Genomic DNA, 23,384 nt, shown 5'->3' on the forward strand with positions numbered 1-23,384 from the left:
GTACAACTCTGGCAGCTTAAGGGCAAGTGATATTGTTCGTCAAACAGTGTGTTGAACCTGAGTGCTACAGTATTGAGTGCATAGTAGTATAGACACATTAGCATGGTAGGTAATAATATAGGTGAGGTAGATTCCTGAATTTCCCCAAGGGGATCAATAAAGGAATATCTTATTTTGGAAGATATTGTTATGTTATTCCTTAGTAGCAGAGTGCATAATAGTTAAAGTCAGTACGAAGAATAGAAGTTTTCTTTTAACGTTTTTTGTTTTTGTTTAAGTGTGTGTTTAACAGTGAGCAAACCGTACGTTAAAAAGACTCACCTGGTGCATATAGACAACAGTATATGATCGAGGTCTTTCTCACTATCAGTGACGACCACGTTCAGGGAGAAGGCCTCGTGGTCTGTGGTGTCTTGGAGCACTCTGGCCTCCAGGTTGTAGAAGGCGTTCATCTGGACGGTGGGTGAGAGAGAGTGTGGTGAATGTACAGTTCATCACAAAGGCTGCAAAACAATAGGACGTGACATATGATGCAGACATTTGTACGTTTTTTTCTTTTTAATCCAATGCAAAATAACAAAAGAAGGATCTAATCAGGATTCGTTAACTCGTTTGTTGTCCAGATAAGGACAACAACCAAAGACAGGATGTTTATCAGGGGTTTCTTAACAATATAAACCAAGAATCCCAAGCCTTTCACCACCGAGCGATACGATCTGGACACTAAGCGCGCGCAGAGGAGCGACGGTATGCGTTCCAGATGTTTACTGCTCAATGAATGCGGTGTATATTACGGTGCTGCATTTGCATTGACCCGTTTTGATATAGCATTCACGATGCAGTAGATTGGGGGGGGGGGGGGAGATGTTGTGCACAGCTGTTGTGTTCAGTGAGTAATCTGGTATCGGTACATCTGGTATATGAGTACAAGTGGATACAGTAGTTTTATAGCTGCACCTGAAATAAGGCGAATCCTCTTCCCTCCATGGACACGTCAATAAGTAGATCTCTTTCTGCAACAATCTGAGAGAGAGAAGAGAGAGAGAGAGAGAGAGAGAGAGAGAGAGAGAGAGAGAGAGAGAGAGAGAGAGAGAGAGAGAGAGAGAGAGAGAGAGGGGACATGATTTGGCTTGTCCTTTCATCAAAGGTTAACTAGATCCATCTGCATTACTACTGGTGGCTTTCTGCCACTCTGTTCCGTGTTCTGTTTGCCTGGCGCCATTTTGGCTCTGGATTTCCGTTCAGCTGAGCTTTGCCCACTGAAGTACATTGAGACAAGTTTTCATGACATGTAGGCTAGCTATTCCGGGTTTTTAATGCTTTTACGAACCATGACAGATATAACTTAAATACAGTGCATGGATCAATCTGGATTCTTCCCCCAGTTTAGTGAAATAAAAAGGCACCCATTGACCATATTCACCACCCAAGGTGGAAAGGACCGCAGCCTGACCATGACGTAAGCGCAATATGGCCGCTGTGTGAATATGGTCCATTACCTCTCTCTTCTGGTACGACAGGTAGTTGGTGGAGTTGATACTGAGGTGGGAGACTGAGCCGGAGGGGGAGGTGTGGATCTTGAGCCTGAGGTCGAGGGCGATAGCCCCACTGAAGGCAGCATAGCAGGACAGAGCCTGCAGGGCCACTACTGTGTCCTGAAGAAGACACAAGGGGTCAAGGGTCAAATACATAGCACAGAATTGGGGTGAAATTATCTGAAGGGTTGGTTTGAGTTCCTTATCGCTCTCTAGCTTTGAATTGTCTCTCATTTACTGCCGTAACAATCAGGAATCCTCAACTCGCAGTCTGTCTGAGGGTTCCGGAATGTTGAGCCCCCAGCCTGCCTTGTTAAAGACGGCTATTTTATTACCATATTTAAAGGGCTCTACTGGGCTAAATTTTGTACTGATATCATATAAAACTAGACATCTTGAGGAATCCAGAGATACCGGCCCTGTCATGCTACAGTAGTTTACTGGCAAGGAGGTGGATTTTGCTCCAAAGTTAAGCTACATTCACTTTATGGCAAAGATACTAGAAACTAGAGCTGTCCCCTCTTTAGTTGATTAGATGAGTAGGTCAGTTAACTTATATGAAAATGAACTATAGTACGGGGAGCTCCAGTAGCTCACCGCGTACCTCGAGCGCTATTTCGGCGCCGGGGACAACCGTGCTCGTCACGGATCTGGGGTTTAGCGAGTTCGAATCCCGGACTGCAGCCGTGCCTTTCCCAGAGTGTCTTCCCCCCATCTGAACCCCTTCAGCCTGTTTCTGTCGGTCATTCTTGACCAGAGTAAAATGCGATAAACGCAAAAAAGAGCCAGCGGAATGGCCAAAAGTAAAAAAAAAAAAAAAATGAACTATAGTAAACATATTGTATTACAGTTTTTTCCCCATACACAATTGGTGTACACAAAAGTTTTTTCATACACACTATGGATTTAACACAGAAATGCTGTAGTGATTCACCATTTCAATAGAAATACTATGTTATAAACTAATAGTATTTAGTGCATACAAGAAAACCCACAGGAATACTACTACTACTAGTTTTACTATAGTTGATTTTCATAATAGGTTAGTCGACCAAGACCAAGTAGTTTTTTTTAGATTTATTTCAATGCTGAATGAATTATTTTCTGAAAGAGTATAAGCACATGTATGGTAAGCACTAGGCCCTGTGCTGTGGGAAATACAATTTTGCTACAAAGTATGACTAGTATTCCCTATAACTCCCTATTAACACTTCCTTTGGTCAATCCTCCTTCCAATTTGCGACTCCCAGCTGTTGCAATGAGATGCAAAAGACTGAACATTTCCAACTTGGTCACCCTCCCTACTTTTAACTCTATTGCAGATTTGTTTACACACACCTTGCCTTTTAACAGTAATTTGTCTGTTCTGCTTCATGTATTACATACCTTGTAATTTTATTTGGTTGTTTGTTTGATGCATGTTTTAACTATTTCCCTTACCTCTGTGTGTGTATGTATCTCTTTTCTATTTTTATTTATTAACATTTTTTCCCCCTTTCCCTGTTACCCTTCGAGAGACCGTTTTGTCCTCTCGCCAGGCCGCCATTGTAAATGAATTGTCTTAATTGACCTGCCTGGTTAAATAAAGGTTAAATAAAATAAATACAAATAAAATAATTAAAGTCAAGGACCTTATTGTCCAAATTGGAGAAGAAAATATCACTGAAAGTATACCTTTTGGGGGACTTATTTTTGGCACAATTCTGCAAATATATATTTTTTAAATGCACACATCTAACACACCTAAACAATTATTTCCCCCCCCCCTTGTCCTCTTGTATATAGGCAAAATCTGCAATGGCTATAGCTAAAAACACACACACACAAAAAAACCAAGGCATGTGCAAAATGTCTTGCTTTTATCACAAAGTGCACAATTCCCCCAAAATAGGGCTGTTAGAGACTATAGGACTAAGAGAGACCTCTCTGTTGATGTGGACATCACCACCACGGGCCTGTTGTTCTCCATTCACAGTGTAGTCAAGGTGGTGTCCTTACCTGCGTGGTTCCGTAGGCCCCCTGGGGGTTTCTTTGCAGACTTAACCATTTCATGAGGCCAATGCCCTCCACCACACTGGCACGGCGGTACAGAGCCAGCAGCACATAGGCAACCATCTCTATCTGTGCAGAGGGGGGTTGCCACCCGTTTGACCCCCGGCCACCGGACGGTCTCCACAGCATGGCCCCATCTGGAGTGAACAAGACAAGGCAGGGTATATGATACACTGATACAGTGACGATGTTTTCTTAGAATGCTGAATTCAGGAGTATTTGGTACCGCTGACATGCAGAACATACTGTAATAATTAAAGCATACTGCATTTATTTCCACACTGGAGCCCGATGCTGAGCCACATCTACGGTCACTTTGGTTCTTATTTTACCATCACAGATCACATTCCCTCACACTGCTTCCTAGTGTTTTCCAACGTCTACTCGTTCAAATGCAGAAATAAGTACCAGCCTGGCCTTTTAAGTAACCAGATGTTGGGAGAAATATTTGCCAACTACACCACACTCAAATTCAGTAGTAGTAGTAGTAGTAGTAGTAGTAGTAGTAGTAGTAGTAGTAGTAGTAGTAGTAGTAGTAGTAGTAGTAGTAGTAGTAGTAGTAGTAGTAGTAGTAGTAGTATTCGGACAATGCTACTGTAGTGCTTGAACGGTTAAGAGTAGAATACAGAGAATGTCTTTTGGTCTCACTGAAGCACCTTTAGAATCATGAAATGTAAAGATTGTCTTAGACCTACATCTGTCTTTATAATAAAATACAAGACAGTTGTGCCCTAGTGATAAGGATAAGCGCTCAATGAAGCAGCAACCCAATCAATCCCAATCCCAATGTCTAACATGCCTATGTATGAATACTTATGAACACTATGAACGTATTACATGGCCCATCTCAATAAAATCATTTGTGAAGGATGTTGAATAATATACAACAAACCATAACCCTCCGACATCGCACTTGCAAATGTGTAATATATACAGTAGCCTTGGGCATTTCCTGACCATGGAACTTGGATTGACGTTACCTATGTAGTCGGCTCTCCTGCTGAGCTCGCCCAGGGCTGTAGCTGCTGCTGGACTGTTAGCCAGGGCTAAGGCATAGGACACCAGACACAGGCTGTAGTTACTGACTATCCCGCTGGACACTTTGTTCTCCAGATACCCCCTGGCCATGGACACATTCTGTGGAAAATTGTCCTGCACACAGAGGAATGAATATTTCATATTCAGCGCAGATGAAGGAAAGCATAATGGCAAAGACTCTTGAATTAGTATTATTGTACCCACGTATGATATATTTGAAATTGTGAAAATAGCCTGCACGATAATGGAATATATTTTGAACTGTCCTATGTAAAACTAACTCATATCAGTCATGCCTTCTCCCAACCACGGTCTGACCATTACACGTCCCTCTCCCTCACCACATAGATCTGGTCCTCCAGCAGGGCCATCAGCACGTAGGCGGTGAGCGTCACGTCCCCGTCCTCCATGCCTCCCTGCAGGGCCGTGTGGAGGACCCTGCCCACCTCAGTGAACTGTCCCTGGGCTCCCTGGTGGGAGAGCAGCCAGGCCACGGCCCTGGAGATGACGCTCTGGTCCACCTGCATGAAGGGCTGGGCCTGGAGGAGAGACCTCAGCACGAACGCTGTCAGCCTGGGATAGGAGGGGGAGGGAGGGGTGGTCGGTGGTCAGGAACTGCATGGCGTTTAGAGATCAAAAGGGTGGAGGTAACATCGGCTACCTACCAGTCCTAGGTCACGGCACCACTGTGACACACCTGGATTCGAACCCAAGTCTCTCCCGCATGGGAAACGTTAACGTCAGCCAAAGGGCGAACCCCTAGTGATTTATAGTATTCCTGTGGTTTATTCATAAACACTAAAGAGCAGTGAGTTGTCTTTTTATACAGTGCAAATATACAGTATAGTTCCTTATGGTATGTTAATGAGACCATGTACTATCGTGTTCACTGGTGACCTACAGTACCATGTGCTGCCTGAGGTGTCACTGGCTCCGAAGGCACTGAAGGACCCGTCGTCTCTCTGGTAGGACAGCTCCCTCTGGTAACCTGGACAGGAGTAGAGAAAATAAATCGACCACACATCCTTGTTAGGCCTTGCACTTGCTTGTATGGAATCCTTGCTATGGAATACTTCCCAGCGCATCACAGCGCCACACGGCTGGGCCACGTTCCAACATGAATCGAGGATGGTGACTGAAGCTTTTGCCTGCATAAGGTGTGTATTAACAACACTTTTTTGTCACGTGACCTCATTTTCTTGCCTTTTTTATGCTTCCTGGCTCAAGCTAATGGCATTACATCAACTACACTACTAGCAAGTATTCCATACAACTTAATGTCCAAAAATCCGAACTATCCCTTTAACTTGATTACATGAACTATGACTCAAGTTTCAAGTTTGTTTATTATTTGTCCTAATAAAATACAGAATACTTTATGATGAAATGCTTGTTTCTGTATGAGCCCCTGAGAGTGTGCTACATACAGTAAAGAAAAGTTATTAAGAAGTAAGTAAAGGAATGTTCAGTCAATATACATACAATATACAATACAGAGTAAAATGGGTAACAGTGAGGTACAATGCAGAAATGAGATGAGGTACAGAATGTATGGTAGGGTGCAAATGAGGTATGAATGTAGTGCAAATCTCTTTAATAATAGATACATATAAAGTGTGTTAAAGTGTCTAAAGTGAGTAAAGTGAGTGGTAAGGTGAGTGTTTGTTTAAAGTGAGTGTGTAGGCCTACATTTGGATGTGTGTGCAGTGAGTGTAGATGATGGGTTGTTACATAGTGTCATTGTCATTGAGCATCCTGATGGCCTGGGGGATAGAAGCTCCTTCTGAGTATCTCTGTACTGGCCCCATTACATGGATGCCCCCATTACGCTTGCATAAGTACCAACACAAATACACTGTAAATATTAAAATGGATAAAATGGGTTCTAAACTTCCATTAGTATAGGTTTACACCATTACTTTCAGGTCACGGGATATATTCCGATATAATCCATTTCCTCCATTAGAGACATCTGTATCTTCTTTCTACCTGTCAGAAGTACAGAAGGTCAAGAGGCTTTTCCAACGTGTCACACACATTTATCCCTGTATCAGGTTTTAGTATTAGGGGAAATTCTCCCGAAAGCCTATTTCAGCGTGATATCAACCCGGTATCCAATACCAGTATACAGTAGGTACATCCCTACCAACTACCTTGACACACCCATGATATCACGTCATGTTAAAAGTGATCACCTTCCATCATGTAGCCCAGAGCTCTGGTCCTGAGCATCTCATTGGCCCCGGCTGACTTGGACAGGTACTGGAGAACGTAGACACTCGGCGCAAAATGGATCATATTCTGCTCCCCACAGCCGTGGGGCATCTGAACCAAGGAGTCCAAGCTGTCTATGGAGAGGGCCAGGATATCGCCTGTGTGAAGCAACACAGGAAGGAAGGAGAGAGAAAGTACAGCTTGTTGATATACTGTAGCTAGGGATCATGTTTGACAGGAGGCATATTCATGTGTGGAATATAGATGATATTTCAGACCAAATAAAAACAGAGGAGAAAGATGATTTGTAGATTGAATGCAATGAGAGATTCTGTGCTGGTCAGGAGGAGAGAGAGGAGACGGAGCAGTTTGTTATACCACCAGGCTGGTGTGGGGTTGGATAAGGAATGTGCAAGGAATTCAAGCTTATAAACGTGGTGATGGTGATGGCAGTGATGGTGGTGTTAGTGGTGGTGATGGTAATTGCAGTGATGAGGGTGTGGTTGGTGGAGGTAATTGTGGTTGTGATGGTGGTGGTGGTGGTGGTGGTGGTGTTGGTAATGGTGTTGGTGGTGTTGCTAATGGTGGTAGTGGTGGTGGTGGTAGTGATGGTTTTGGTAGGGGTGTTGGTAGTGGTGTTGGTAATGGTGTTGGTAGTGGTGTTGGTAGTGGTGTTGGTAATGGTGTTGGTAGTGGTGTTGGTAATGGTGTTGGTAGTGGTGGTGTTGGTAGTGGTGGTATTGGTAGGGGTGTTGGTGGTGTTGGTAGTGGTGGTATTGGTAGGGGTGTTGGTGGTGTTGGTAGTGGTGGTATTGGTAGGGGTGTTGGTGGTGTTGGTGGTGTTGGTAATGGTGTTGTTGGTGGTAGTGTTGGTAATGGTTTTGGCAGTGGTGGTGTTGGTAATGGTGTTGGTGGTGGTGGTGTTGGTGTTGGCAGTGGTGGTGGTGGTGGTGTTGGTAATGGTGGTAGTGGTGGTGTTGGTAATGGCGGTAGTGGTGTTGGTGTTGGCAGTGGTGGTGGTGGTGGTGTTGGTAATGGTGGTAGTGGTGGTGTTGGTAATGGCGGTAGTGGTGTTGGTGTTGGCAGTGGTGGTGGTGGTGGTGTTGGTAATGGTGGTAGTGGTGGTGTTGGTAATGGTGTTGGCAGTGGTGGTGGTGGTGTTAGTGTTGGTAATGGTGTTGGTAATGGTGTTGGCAGTGGTGGTGGTGGTGTTTGTGTTGGTAATGGTGTTGGCAGTGGTGGTGGTGGTAATGGTGGTAGTGGTGGTAGTGGTGGTGGTAATGGTGGTAGTGGTGGTAATGTGACGACCCTCCCCCACATTGTGTTTGCTTGCTCTGCTCTGTGTCCTTGATTCACAGGATTGGTGGGGTGAGCTGGCAGAGCAGAGCTGGGGAAGACTCGTCAGGCTAATTGGGGCACACCCCAAGCGCAACAAGAAAGGGGAGACACAGGCACAATTTAAGAAATAACTAAGAATTTAAACTAAATGAGCAGCCAATATATATGAGTATATATATATATATCAGTGTGTCAGCAGTGTGTGGATGAGTGTTGTAGGTGTAAAAGCAAAGAAAGCAACCAAAGCAAATGAACTAAAGACAGCAACCAAACCTACAACATTCATGCTGCACATACACTCATCCACAGACTGCTGACACACTGATACTCATATATATTGGCTGCTCATTTAGTTTAGTTGTAATAAATTCTTTGTTATTTCTTAAATTGTGCCTGTGTCTCCCCTTTCTTGTTGCGAGCTTGAGCCAGTTTGTAACAGTAATAACAAATATTTTAAAGTTTTAACTTATCTGTGTGGCTTGATACATAATAGTGACAGTCACGTGGTTACATGACCAGAGTATTTAAAGGCCCAATGAGTAAACCAAATGTAAACAAATGGATGGCTCTACTTCCAAAAATGAACATAGACATGTTTTCATTCTCTAGTGTTGATTGACTGAGCTCTCGATACAAAGACTAACATTAGACAAAAGGTCTTTGTTGTTTCTGTACTTTGTGGCTGTAAAAGATATGTCTATGTTGGTAATGTTTGTAAACCACTGGAGTAACACGTACGAATATAAGAGTAAAGAACGTTTCACATTTCTTGTTTTCCAACCACAGAACCAACCAAGAAACATACACTCAATTCTGGGAATATTGGAATCACAGGCAAAGGACAATTCAAGTTGCACAGTTCAAACAGCCACTTGGAAAACCAAAGAGGTGGAGAAACACAAGATATGAAGAGAATGGGGAACTAGGTCGTAAAACAACATCACAATAAACAAGGCCACACATCCCGGTCACTTGATGGATATTTAGTAAAGTGGACAACCAAAACAAGCATAGGGGGCCATATGTTTGGCTTCAATCGACAAAATAGCTACAGGCTTGCCTCTCTACCATGTCCAATGCCCAACATCCCTCAACCTGCATGGAGCTAAGCCAAACAACCGGACAGCTGTTCAGAGTCTGCCCATTTGTAAACATTCCTATTTTGATGGCTATCGTTTCCGCTTTCTACAGGGAGCGATAAGGCTGCACCCTTTCGGAATCCACTTTCGGGACAGTATACTTCGGGACCTGGATCTCCGCACTAGCCCCGAGGGCCATCGTCAAAACACACGCTGAGAAGTGTGGCATGTGTTTGAATTTGCTCAAATGTCAACATAAACCACTGCTCAAATGGAACCCGGCATTGGCAGAAACAGGGAGGGGGGGGGGGCAATTGTACACATACCAACCACTGCCACATGGGCCCTCTGGCTGCCCGCGACCACATCTGGAGGGAAGGAGAAGGAGACGCTTCTGGAGAGGTTGCGCTCCCTCGGAGCCAGCTCCAGGAACAGAGTCTGGGAGAAAGCCTGCTCCACTCCCCCCGGCTGTAGGAACATGGAAGTCATTCAGTGTTATAGGAACAGAGTCTGGGAAAAGGCCTGCTCCACTCCCCCCGGCGGTAGGAACATGGAAGTCATTCAGTGTTATAGGATTAACTGTATACTAATCTGTATACATATAACTGTATACCACGTAGGACTCCTTATAAAGGCGTACTGTAGTATTCTGGAGAGAAAAACATGTTTATGTGTGTGTGTGGGGGGGGGGGGGGGGGGGGGGGGGGGGGGGGGTATGTCTGGGAGTGTTGCATTTATTTTATTTATTTATTTTACATTCTATTTTGGATTTTCTGGTATTTTTGTCTTTGTTTTTTATTTATTGTGATGTTTCTTCTTGACTTGTTTAAAGAAGACGTGTCCGGCCCATGGGGACATTAACGTGTGTTGTCGGGCCTTACAAATACATTTGATTTGATTTACTCAGCATTCTAGAATAGAATAGGAACAATCCCAGGATTCATACTTCCTACTAGATCCGAGTGCTATATATTAGTGTTTGAGCCGCGTCACACCTTCACGTGGACAGTGCGAACGACACTGTCGGTGGCCTCCGCAGACACGGCGTCCACGGCGATGTCCACGTCTCCCAGAGCCAGCAGCCTAATGGGGAAGAGGGCCGAGGCGGCGCTCAGACTCCCCACGTGGACTATCCGTGCGTTCGCCATGGAGACGTCCCACGGCTCTGCCAGGACAAACTCGTAGGCCTCGCTCTCCGCTACCAACAGGATGACCTGTGTGGAGACAACAAACCACAAGAGCCGCGAGGGCAGACGGGAAACGGGCACCGAGCGTGAGAGCGGAACGTTTGACTGTGTTGACATGGGTTGATACTGGAGGTCGCATGAGGAAAGAATGAGACAGAACCGACGTTGGTATTGAATAGAATAGAATAGAATAGAATAGAAGTACTTTATTGATCCCGAGGGAAATTCAGCACCACAGATCGCTCACAATTAGGGATGTCCGATATTATCGGCCTACCGATATTATCTGCCGATATCGGCATTAAAATGTGATATCGGAAAATATCGGTATCGGTTTTCAAAAAAAAAAAAAAAAAAAAATTTTAAACATTTATAGAACCTTTATTTACCCAGGCAAGCAAGTAAGAACAAATTCTGATTTTATTTATTGTCAAAAGTATGCATAATGTTGTGTTAATTCCACAACAAGAGATATGTAATGTTAATTACCTGAAATTATTCATTTTTTGGGGGGGAAACCCTGCATATATCGGTATCGGTTGATATCGGTATCGGAAATTAAGAGTTGGCCAATATCGGTATATCGGTATCGGTAAAAAAGCCAATATCGAGCATCCCTACTCACAATAAATATTTAGGTAGTCAAAAATCTAAAATAAGAATAATAATACAGTCAAAGATATACATTCTAAAATATGTATATACATTCTAAAATATACATGCCAAAAATATACAGTAATATAAAGTAAAATGTACAGTAAAACATTTAAAATGTCAAATGTAGATGTAGTAAATGTCCAGGAAGATATGCAAGAATCTATACTGTTACTCTGCGCTCAGTGAGGCACAGTGAGGCCTTATAGTCTGATGGCTGTTCCACAGGATACTAACGACTCAACAACGCAACTGTATCAAAGGTCACACATCTACAATAGAATGGATGCAGTAGTTTATTGACATTAGCGATTTTTGCTTTGAGAGTGGTAGTATATTTAGCTCCAGTACCTCCTGTATGTCCTGCTCCAGATGGTTGAAGACGGTCACCTCCAGGACAAGCTCCTCTCCTCTGATGAGACATGATGGGACGTTCAGGCACAAGGAGATGTCCTGGGATACTGTCAGCTGAGGAACAATGCACACAATGTGGTTCAACTTTGGTTAAACATCTTACAGGTAAATACAGCCTAGAAATCACAGCATATAAAATCACAACAATAAGACAACAAGACGAGGGTAGACAAAAGCAAGGATAACAAATCGATTAAAACACGTACACAACTTGATCAACAATGATTAGTGATCAAGGTCTTAAATAAAAAAAAAAATAGAGGGGAGAATCTTTTTTAGGGATTGTTGAAGTTCATTCCATGAACTATAGGGCATCGTAATAAAATGCAGATTCACCCTTTTCCGAGCAAACTCGGGGGACCTTAAGGACCAGCCAGTCACTAGGGACAGGTTCCATAGGTTCCACCATTCTATTCCAATAATGTGATATAAGGAGGTGATATAAGGAGGTAGTTTACGGGGAACTCCAACATTTTGGGAAATTAGCTTACAGTATTTAACATCTTCCCTGGAGTTAGACAAGAAGATACATACCTTTTTTGTCTCTGTGCGTGCATTTTAGCTTTGGGAATAGACGCTCCGTTAGCATAGCTTAGCTTCATCACTGGAAGTGAGGCAGGACAGTAGCCTTACAGTGCCTTACTGTCAGGATCCTAGGCCCAGTCCTGGCTGGACTGGGCAGGATGGTAACACTGGGCAGTATCCTCCACCTAACTTTGGGCAATGCCCTCTATCTGACATTGGCCCTCGGCCTGACATTGGCGCCCTACCACCCTCTAGTGGTGACAAACAATCGGTGCGCTCCAGTACACTGGACATCCTGACTACTGTGTTAACTATAATTAATAGTTTGATTAATGTGGTGTCATGGTGTGTACTGTCATTGTCTTTCCCTTCCCTGGTGTGATGTCATGCACTGTTTTGGGTTGTTAGGAGTTGCTTTTGTGTTTAGTTGTGTTTAGTTGTTCTTTGCTTATTGTCTAGGTGTTGTTGTGATTCTGTGTTGGCCAGGTGTTCTTAATTGTTAATTAGTCGGGGTATTTAGGTGTCTGTCTGTCTCCCCTTCGTTGTGGCGACATTCCTCCAGTTACCCCCTGTTCCTCCACGTCGTGTCACACCGTTCTCCCTCTAGTAAGTCTTAGTGTTTGTTGTTTTTGTATTGTGAAGTTTGTTATTTAGTTTCTGTATTCTCCTTGTATTGCACTGGATTCTACAGTAAACACCCTTCTCCAAGCTTCACTCCTCGCCTCGGCCTCCTCCATTCCTTCCCTTTCTGTATTATTGCATTCAACCTAACCCCGTCGTGACACCTTACAGTGTATTGCAAGGTCTGACATTGACCAAACTTGATATGCATGACCTTGGTGGGCTCTAGGTCAACTCCTGAAAAGGGGGTCAATGTCAGACTTTGCAATCAAAAGTTAGGGGGCTAATAACCCTTGCCATAATTTCAGTGCGCCCCCTAACTTTTGATTGCAAGGTCTGACATTGACCCCCTTTTCAGGAGTTGACCTAGAGCCCACCAAGGTCATGCATTTCAAATTTGGTCAATGTCAGACCTTGCAATACACTGTAAGGCACTGTAAGGCTACTGTCCTGCCTCACTTCCAGTGATGAAGCTAAGCTATGCTAACGGAGCGTCTATTCCCAAAGCTAAAATGCACGCACAGAGACAAAAAAGGTATGTATCTTCTTGTCTAACTCCAGGGAAGATGTTAAATAAGCTAATTTCCCAAAATGTTGGAGTTCCCCTTTAAACATTAACAATAGTAAAGATAACAGAGGACAGAGTGAAACCTATGACCAGAATAGTCATTCTTATATGCTCTCACTGAGCTAATTTTTAGTGAACAGAATATTAGTGAAATGATTATCCATGGGCGGTCAGGTGGCGTAACGGAGATTGCGTTCGTCACCAACGCCGGAGACGCTGGATTCGCCTGTTCGAATCCAGCTCCCGGCGTTGTCACCAGCTTGGCTGGCCGTTCACACTAATACAATTGGCAGTATTAGAGGGTGGGAAAGCTGGCAGGATGGGTCCGGGTCGTTGTAAACAGCGACTCCTACAGTTCGGTCGGGGCGCCTGCTCAGCGCGGATAGGACTTGAGTGGGATAGTGTGATCCTTCCACACGTTACACCCTCTCAGTGAGAGTCCGCACTGCCAGGTGAAAAGAAGCGGTTGATTGGCTAGACGTGTGTCGGAGGAAGCACGTGATAGCCTCCACTCTCCCAGACCGACTGTGGGGGGTAAGTGCGCAGCGACCAGGAAGGGGATTGAGAATTGGCATAACGACTAACATTGGGATGGGAGAAAATCGGAGGAAAAAGGAGGGGGAAAAAGATCAATAAAATGTTTTAAAATAAATGATTCTCCATTTTGCCTGAGATCCACTGGTAGCCTCTCAAGGACCACAGGGTCCCCAGACGCCCCACTCTGGGAGCCACTGTTAAGATAATAGTGAGATAAAAGCACCAGCATAGTGCAGCGCCACTATGACAATGCGTCAGCGCCATCATGTGTTTGAAAAAAAAATAAAAAATTTAAACTGACACATCATTGTCTAATACGTGATTGCTCAGACATCTGTTCCTCTGTGTGTGTGTGTGTGTGTGTGTGTGTGTGTGTGTGTGTGTGTGTGTGTGTGTGTGTGTGTGTGTGTGTGTGTGTGTGTGTGTGTGTGTGTGTGTGTGTGTGTGTGCGCGAACGTTAAACGAATGTGCAACCTTATACACTGTACTTAAATAAAGAATATACCCTTGTGTTTGCTATTTTATCGAAATTATGTTTTTAAGTTGCGGGAAATGGCCGCTCTCTTTATTGCAAATGTATTTGCCTCCCGGACCGGCCCCTAGTTGTGTCTCAGCACCATCTTCTTTGAAAGCCCTGCATATATTTATATTTATATTTATTGGTAAAAAGATTTGCACTACAACTCATACCTCATTGCACCTTACCCTAAGTACCTCATCCCATTCTGCATTGTACTTTATATTGTATTGTAACTCAGTTACAATTTTTTTTCTTTTTCTACTCTGTATTGTATATTGTATATATGTATATTGAACAATTTTGTTTTGAACACTTTTGTTTACACTTGTTACGTACTTTTGACTTCAATTTTTTACTTATCTATTTTATTTTTATCTATCACACTCTCAGGAGCAGAATAGGAACAAGCATTTCATATAAAAGTATTCTGTATATTTGTATGACAACTAATATAGAAACTTGAACTTGAAACTTGATGTAATTCAAACTTCTACAACTTGCAGTGGCGACTGTGGTCATTAGGGGCAGGTGGGGCAGAGCACCACCAAGTGTCACCAAAAAGAACTGCAGACAAATGTTATTCATTCTTAAAGATTTGCCTATTATTTGCTCAAATGTATTATGTATCAATGTTACTAAATTGCACATGCATTTTGTTAGTATTTTAGTTCATGTCTCTGCCTTGCTGTTTCAGATTGCGTTCTTCTCCCGATTGTTAGGTCTCAAATAGCACAAATGGGGCTAGCCCCTCTATATTAATGCAAGGTGTGCTGTACCGGGGAAATCCAAGGGTGTTTTATCATTCACATCAATTTGATGGCAAGTGGGGCTCTGAGCTCCTATCCCCAAGTGAAACGTCATTTTGTATTTCAAAGTTGTCGGATTACAGTCGGCAAAGAAGCTTTTCATTGCTAACGGCAGCTACTGTGAACTACCTAGCTAGTGACGTTACGTGAAAATTAACAAGGTGGATTATTTACTCAAGCACAGGTTTGAAACCCTGAATTTGGAGGAGAACATTGAAATCAAACGTCTGGGTCCATACCAAGCCATTGGATATCGTTATAACTCAAACAGCTTGCAAAGGTAGCCGTTAACATCCATCCATGAGAACAACCTAGAAGAGGCTTTTACTGAGACCGTCAGTCTGCTGAAAATCATCATAACAACTCCTATGACATCTGAGTCATAGAGGAACTTTTCCACCTTAACTCATTCAGCGCCAGCGATTACTCATCCCTGTAGTCAATGGGCCACGCGAAAAGATAGGCATTTTTACTGTGCGTCACGATGTTTGCAGAGCTATATCTATATTCTATATTATAGCTATGGAGACAATACTATGGCTCATTTGACAGTCACTATCTCTCATCCAACATGTAAAAAATAGTAAAAATTGTTCATGTATACGTTCGCGTGTTATCCCGTGGTGAATATTGTATCGTTTCAGAAACGGAAACGCTAGCAGGTGAATCCGCAAAAAATAAATTTCGGATGTGCCTTTCGTTTATACGGAAACGGCGTTTTTACGGGATGAAACCGCAAAAAAGTGAGACTACCTTCCAGGGTGGAATTCCTAGAAACGCAAAAGCTTTGCGCTCTCGTCTAAACTGCAAACCGTATAAATCTGTTAAAACGATGACGAAAGGGTTGTCACGGCTCTGGTCGCGCGTACTGCTTACGTCACAGGTAGCAGGTATGCGCCAGTAGCCGAGACGTAAACAAAGCAAGTATGTCTGACAACGGAGATCACCTGAAGGCTACATTGGCAGTACTTTTAACCCTTTCACAGCCACACGACAGAAGGTTAACCCTTTACTATCACACAACCGGCTGTCGTGTGGCAGTGAAAGGGTTAAATACACAAGAATCTGTCCCGCGGCGTGAGTGGACCCACTGTCTGTGAGTGACTCTGCTTTGGTCCAATCACATTCCCCATCCACAGTCTGCGAATCAGAGGCAGAGTAGGGCGGGTCTTCACAGCACGTCATGTGACATATGCGCCAATCGTGTGACAGCGGGGCTCCGTCGTTACAGCGTCGTCTGCACGGAGAATTCCACCCCAAAACGCTCGTCTAAACGTAAAATTTAAAGTGAAACCGCAAGATGACTTTTGCGGTTTCTGTTCACAAAACGCTCATCTAAACGTAGCCTCAGAGTGATCCAGGCAAATTCCTGGAAGCTGAGTTATGGAGTGCTATGTGCATTTTGCGAAAGTCGTTCGCGTTTCTCGCCTGGACACGATATTATTTCCAAATCAAAGGTATATAATAGGTATTATGAAGGCATCAAAGGGGGGGGGGGGGGTCGTTTTGTGATGCTCTGATCGTCAGCAACGGCAAACGTTGATCGTTGCGATCGATGTGAAATCATTGTTGGATCAAAGTAGGATTGATGTCATATAGTCCTTAGTTACCTTTGATAGGAGGTATTGAAAAAAGTATATTCCAATTGTCTGATTGCGATTTTCCAGTATTGATGTCCATCGGGTCCCTGACATGAAATGGCACAAAATATGCATCAAGTGTGCTGAACGCGTTCCAAGGTGCTCGGATGAAGCGTTTCACTTGCCTGGGTCCAAATTCTCCGCCCGGACCATATAAAGTGTAACACACAGTGTGAAATAAGGTTTCAAAGGGTAGGCGATACTGCCACCTAGCAGGATTTGGCCGGCATTGCACTCTCTGGGTCTCAGAATGAGTTCCAATGATAACACCGAGGTCCGTGAGAGTGTATAGAATATTAATGTTGAAAAAAAGAAAAACGGACCAAATAACGAGTATCCACGTATAGGTCTACTCGTAATTGGCACTTAACCGCTGGCGGCCAATAACGAGTATACTCGTGATTGGCGCAGAAAGTGTTCAAGAAGATAAAAACGTTTACTCGCAATACCATGGGACAGCCGCGACTTAATGCATTGGCCAGCATTGAAAGCCAGTGCTGCCTTACTCTTCAAGCCCACAGCTTTGGTGAGTGATATTTTATCATCCTGATGTCCTGGTCCGTGCTTTGGCAATGCTGTTGTGTTGAATCGCTTGATGATGGTAGTGTCATGTTTAAAGACAAGGTTGTTGTCATAATGTGGTTGTCATAGAATAGACAATGTGTGTGCTTTGGTGTGGCATTCACTTCAATCATTGCCCCACCAACATTTTACATATAAAAACGCCACTGACAACTTGTATTAAGCGTTGTATATTTATATCCCCTATTAGATACAGTAGGATTTCATTGATACATACCTTCTGTGCCACAGGTGACAGCCCCAAACCCAGGGTCTCTGACATCACCAGCCCCACTGCTCTCCAGGAGGTGATGCGATCTGGTACTGTCACCTGCAGGCTCGTCTGTGTGGAGTCACTGATGGAAGAAAGAAAACCTGCTATCACACAGAATCACGTTTATAGAAATGAGAGTTGAGCTTACACAACTGTTTAATCAGTCATAACCACACCCATTGTATACATATAAGACCCCAAACCCCCACCCTCCCATCCAGCCAGAACACACCTAACAATTGTGTCCAGACAAAACCCACCTTACAATTGTGTCCAATCAAAACCAACCTAACAATCATGTCCAGCCAAAACGTACGGTTATATCTATAACCATAGTTATATGAGTGTAGTGACGCTCTGCGTCTACTGGAATACATCCCTGTATCAGTACTAGCACTGAATAAATCTCCACATCCACCTTTACACACCTATCCGCCTGGCCACACCCCCATCCGCTCCTCTACATAAGCAGGGGTGTGGCCATACTAACAGCTCCTTCCCAAGTCTTTCACCACAAAGGTGAAGACCACGGGGTCCTCAGTGAGTCCGACGCAGAGCGTCACTACACTCATATAACTATGGTTATAGATATAACATACGTTATAGGTCGTGTAGCTCCGCTCTGCGTCTACTGGAATACAGGAACTGAGCAGAGCAGAAGCTCGACAAATGTACCCGCTGAGGCCCCCCACAACCATCAGAACCGGGGAGGACCCGAGCCCCCGGACCCCCCTAGTGGAGGACGGGAGGGAATCGGATCCGACTGTGCGAAGAGGAGTTTAGCAACTCAAACGCACAGGGTGAGCAGACCGTGGGACTTACGTTCCACAGAAGAACCCACGACTACACAAACGCGCAACCCACACGCCACTAGGGAACGAACGGGAAGAAATAAAACCCCCGTTACAACCCCTAATATCACGGGGAAAACCCAACCCCGTGGCAAGGCCGTAGCAGCGGAGCGCAAAGGAGGATCCAGACCCAGGAAGGGACAGGACCCCCCGGAAAAGGGGGCCTGGAAAGGCCAACGACGTCGCAGCATCGAGACCCCACCAGGCGGTCACTAGTGACACCACCCCCGACATCGCCAGCGTATTCGGACAGGGCCCATCCAAGAGCAGGCCCTTCCCGCCAAAAGCACGCCGCCCCGAAGCACTCAAAAGGCTACACCCACAGCGGGACCAGGCAGCGCACCGGGGAGACAACCCTCAAAGAGGTTGATCCCTCAATCCAGGCAACAGGCCACTCGACCTGAGCCTGGAGCACTGTGGACTAGACAGGTGCCAAAGGGGTCTGCTGAAAACAGCACCCCGGCGGAAGGGGCGTACGCAGGTATGCTGTGCACCATGTCGCAGCCTCTACAAAAAAAACCCGACCCTCTAGAGGGGCCGAGGCAGAGAAGGCTGACATGATTGGCAGACATCAAGAAAGGGGCGGGGGCACACTCACAGGCAGACGGGGCCAAGCCCGGCCTACCCCGAGAGTTGACTCCGCTACCAACACACCAGGGAACCAACCACCACCTTGGTTCTAACATGAGGCGGTTGTTCCTATAACCCCCAAGAAAAAACTCCAAAACACAACTGCGGGTATACACTGGCTATACAGCAGTACAAGTGTTTCAGTTTTCAAGAAGGGGTTAACCCAGGCCAACAGGTAGACGAAAACTAATTCGGACCCGGGCCCGGCGGACCGGGACGTACACAGAGATGCCAGAGGAGTTCTACAAGAACCACCTCGACAGCCCCCTCCCAGCCCCGACAAGTAGGAGAAGAGAGGGGCGAAAAATAATGGAGAAGGACCAGGCTCCTTCAGCACAGCACAAGGTACAACACAACATGGACCAAGCAACAGTGAGGGATAATACGTAGTAACATAACCACAAACACCTCCATAACGTCAAACCCTGCAACGCCCGGTCCGACCCGGCATTTTCCCACAGAAAAAGCACAAGTCCCTCAGGGTAGGGCTGGGCGATATGGAAAAAAATCATATCGCGATAACGATATGATAATTTTATTTTATTTCTCGATATCGATAATTATCGAATTGTTATAAGTATAAAAAAAAAAAAAAAAAAATTTAACAACAGATGTATGTTTATTTTGCAGCAATTCTTTGTCATTGCCGCCATCTTTAGTGTTACATCCCCTCACACTCCAGTTATCAGGCTGCAGCTGGTTTAAAAGCTAAAGTAAACCGGCTTCTCTGCTGGCTGTGGCTCCAGAGGAGTTGAACAGTTCTGGCTCTGCTAGTTTATTTTCGATCTTTTGGCGCTTTTTTGGTGGACAAACCACCGCACATGTGCACTGTGACTCGTGACTGGAGTCTAGTTCTGCTAGCACACATAGCCTACTGTGTACAGACGGTTTCAAAATGTATTTTAAATTAGAAAGCAAACAAAATAAGAGAAAAAGAAATCTGAATTTGGTCAATATTGTCATTTGGACAAGCAAAGCCATTACTTTAAGTTGCAGGCAAGAAAGACAAGTCTGTCCACTGTCTCTGGTTTTAAAACTGCCCTGTTGCAGGTAAAAAAACAAAAAAAAAAAAAAAAAAAACGATTTTTCGATTTTTTTTAAATTTCGATATTCGATATCGATTATTAAAATATATCGCGATATTTATCGTTATTGTTATATCGCCCAGCCCTACCTCAGGGTACCAGAACAGCAGATCTGCGCCCCGGCGGACAACGGGTTAACTGACCTGGTCCGGCGCGACCAGAACCAGTCCCGTGCCCTAATCACGACGCCATCCCCAGTCCCAGGAGAGGGGTAGGTACGCGTGTCGATCCAAAACATTATAGAGGGCACCACCCAGACGGTCAGAACACAAAGCACCGCGCCCGGTGGCCCACCCCAAGGGCGTGAGACCCCTCTACCAATGCTTCAATCTATTCCGTTAACATCCCCCAGAGATGAACGAGAATTCGTCGAGACAAGCCTAGTACACTGGTGCTCGGAAGAGACAAACTCCATCCCAGTTGCCCCATAAAAACGCTGTTTCAATGATGAGCAACCAAGGCGCGCAAGCCCATGTATGGTTCCTATCAGAAGCACCCAGGGTCAGCACTACATACACGTCAATGGAAATTCTAACAAGAACCCAGATACCATTCTTCCAAGCCGCCTGGGAGAACGACAAGAAGCCGTTTTTTTTACAGAAAAAAATACGGACATGGGTCCCATAGGACGCGGCTGAGGGAAAACAACACCCTGTCAACCTGCTCCATAAAAGAGGGGACGGGGAACCCCCAGAGAGACTTCCCATGTGAGCAATAAATTGAAAAGTTTATGTAACATTGAGCCACGTGACCAAAGGCTCAAGATACATATATACAGAGTGCAGCAGAACTCTTGAGTTCCTATGCACCGCAACACCAACTTGACAACAACAGAGATCCACACATGGAGCCTGTAAAGAACTCACGGAAGTCGGCGACCAATAGAAACACGCCCAGTGACGTACTCTATGGCGGGTGGAATCCCTTGACTCAACCGACCATTACAGGCGAGGAGTCAGGGAACTCCCTACCCCCCCCCTCACCCGTGCCGCGCTGACCAATCAGCGCGGCAGGGCTGAATGATAGAAGGCCCAACCCCCTGACCAATCAGAAAAGAGGGAAGGAGGGGTTTATCCATTCACCCCCTCATGATCCCATACCCCGGATACGATAGTAAACAAGCCATTTAGCGATGATACCTATGTAGCCAGCATGCTAATGGAGCAGCGTATATCATCAGGATAAGCTAACCCAACGCATGCTAGTCACAGACGACAACTCGTCTGCGAACAGGGTTTATAAACAAGGCTGAAGGCTTACAGTATGTGTGAACACAACACCCGTGTCTCATGTTCCAAGAAAAAAACACAGAAGATTGAGAGAGGGTCTATAAGACCTTGGTACAAGCTACACACACAAGTACTTCTGTAGGCCAACACTCCAAAGCTGTGGACTCAATGCCATTGTTTACCAATGTAACAGAACACACACAACCCCCTCAGACAACGGTAAACATTTACCACTATAAGAAGAAACATATTTCTTCAGGATGAGGAAAGAAAAAGTATTTCGACGAGTGTTAGCTACAGGCCTTGCTAAGCACATATATATGTAGCGACCAGCTAATGACTAAGTCCTGCTCTCCTATCAACCCCACAACTAGGCGAGCGTTCTACACATCGTATCCCCAACATATACAGTGAATAAACACACAGTTTGTAACAAAAAATAGTCCCTCACCAGGAGGGACCCTTTATTAATGTAACAAAATCATATGTTTGGGGCGGGGAAGGGAACAGGGGTAAACAGGGGGAGAAAATCACTAGCGGTGCCTGCCGCAAACAGCCCGGTGTTTGCCCCCACGGGGAGCAGGCCCGGAGGGACGGTACTGGGTTGCCTGGACACGACGATCCCTACCGTCACCTCCGGGCGTGGGTCGGCTGGCTGTGGCGGTCGAGGCACCCTCTCCGCTCCTGGCCTTCTTGGCCGAGGGCCCAGCAGCGGCGGCGGTGGTGGCGGTGGCGACGGTCGCGGATCCCCGATGACGTGGCCTCTGTCGAACCTCACCGGCAGCGTCGGGTGGGAGAAAATGGGGCTGGAGCACAGCACGCTCCTCCTCCATGTCCCTGCATGCAGCCGTCATCTGCTGCATGGCAGACCCGAACAGCCCGGCTTCGGAGAGGGGGGCCGTGAGCAGGGGAAGCCTCTTCCGCTCCGGCGCCTGCTCCAGCCAAAGGTGGTGCTGGGTCAGAGTGGCCAGGGCGCGTACTTTCCCGGCGGCGATTGCCTGCAGCTGTACCAGGTGCAGGATGGCTCCAGCCGCCTGGGCGTGTAGGTACAGATGGTGATCGTCCAACACCGACCGGCCCGCCATCATCCCCGACATGAGGCGCGCCAGCTGCGCGATGTTGGATGTCGCAGCCAGGCTTTGTGTCGTGACGATGAATGACTGGTCACTCCAGTTGGCCAACTGCCTAGCCAATTTCCCTTGGAGAACCGGCTTCCGCAACGGCTCCCACACCACCTCAGGACAAAGAATAGATGCCATCGGGCTATCAAGCCGAGGCACCCCTTCCTTCAATCCCTCAATCAAACCCACCACCCGCGTGACTTGCACATAGGTGGGGGTAAGGCCAGTGATGCGGGAGATTACCTGTCCCTGACGCACGTAGGCCTCCATTGAGGGGAAGAATGGGCAGACAACGCCCGTCTCCCTCACAGGACGACATTGCCAGAAATTACCTATCAAGTCATCAGGGACAGGTGCAGGCAGTGGCTGCGGCAACGGCACGCCATTAGCAGCTGCGGCAGCCGCCATGAGCTCGGGGAACAAGGCACGCAATTCCCCATGTGCACCTTCTTCCACGCAGCCCGCGTCCCTCACGTACGGGAGGCTGCCACTCAGTGTGGCGCCACCATCCGATGCGGTTGATAGCAGGGCATCCCGTCTCCGAGTCGGAGGTTCTAACCCAACACCGGAGGACGAGGGACCCCAAGGAGACATACCACCCCCTGCCACACCCTGAGGGGGAGAGTGATACGTGTCGACCGGGGCGTCAAACAAGAGAGCTTCCGCTCCCTCCATAAAATCCTCTGTATCCATCGGACAAGGAGACCGAGCAGAAGCACCCTCGTCTGGCTCCAGCAGCTCTCCAAAGCCAGGCCGTTCGCCCCTGCAGCTCACCATCTTACGACGGGAGCGAGCAGAGGCGAAGAGCTTGCGTCTCAGATCCTCCGCTACCAGAGGAGCCGTCGACCTATCGGCCGACCGCTCACTGGAGGGGGAACCAGAGCTGGAACTAGGCCATCTCACAG

The 23,384-nt window shown here is 46.0% G+C and overlaps 1 protein-coding gene across 1 annotated transcript in view; it reads right to left on the bottom strand.

Moving 5' to 3' along the window:
* Positions 1-317: 317 nt before the first annotated feature.
* Positions 318-23,384, bottom strand: part of LOC311225733 (CD109 antigen-like) — a gene marked incomplete at its 3' end in the record, with an annotated part of 122,226 nt that continues 99,159 nt past the window's right edge. Inside the window, exons 23-33 of the mRNA XM_084311127.1 lie at positions 17,528-17,645; positions 11,449-11,565; positions 10,252-10,470; positions 9,583-9,724; positions 6,821-6,997; positions 5,532-5,613; positions 4,967-5,198; positions 4,568-4,739; positions 3,534-3,724; positions 1,500-1,655; positions 318-452 (exon numbers count right to left, since the gene is read on the bottom strand). Of these exons, the coding sequence (XP_084167253.1) occupies positions 318-452; positions 1,500-1,655; positions 3,534-3,724; positions 4,568-4,739; positions 4,967-5,198; positions 5,532-5,613; positions 6,821-6,997; positions 9,583-9,724; positions 10,252-10,470; positions 11,449-11,565; positions 17,528-17,645 (1,741 nt within the window). The remainder of the gene's footprint in view (positions 453-1,499; positions 1,656-3,533; positions 3,725-4,567; positions 4,740-4,966; positions 5,199-5,531; positions 5,614-6,820; positions 6,998-9,582; positions 9,725-10,251; positions 10,471-11,448; positions 11,566-17,527; positions 17,646-23,384) is intronic.

Source organism: Notolepis coatsorum (assembly GCF_963971535.1).
Source record: "Notolepis coatsorum genome assembly, chromosome: 3".
In the NCBI taxonomy this organism is placed as follows: Eukaryota; Metazoa; Chordata; class Actinopteri; order Aulopiformes; family Paralepididae; genus Notolepis; species Notolepis coatsorum.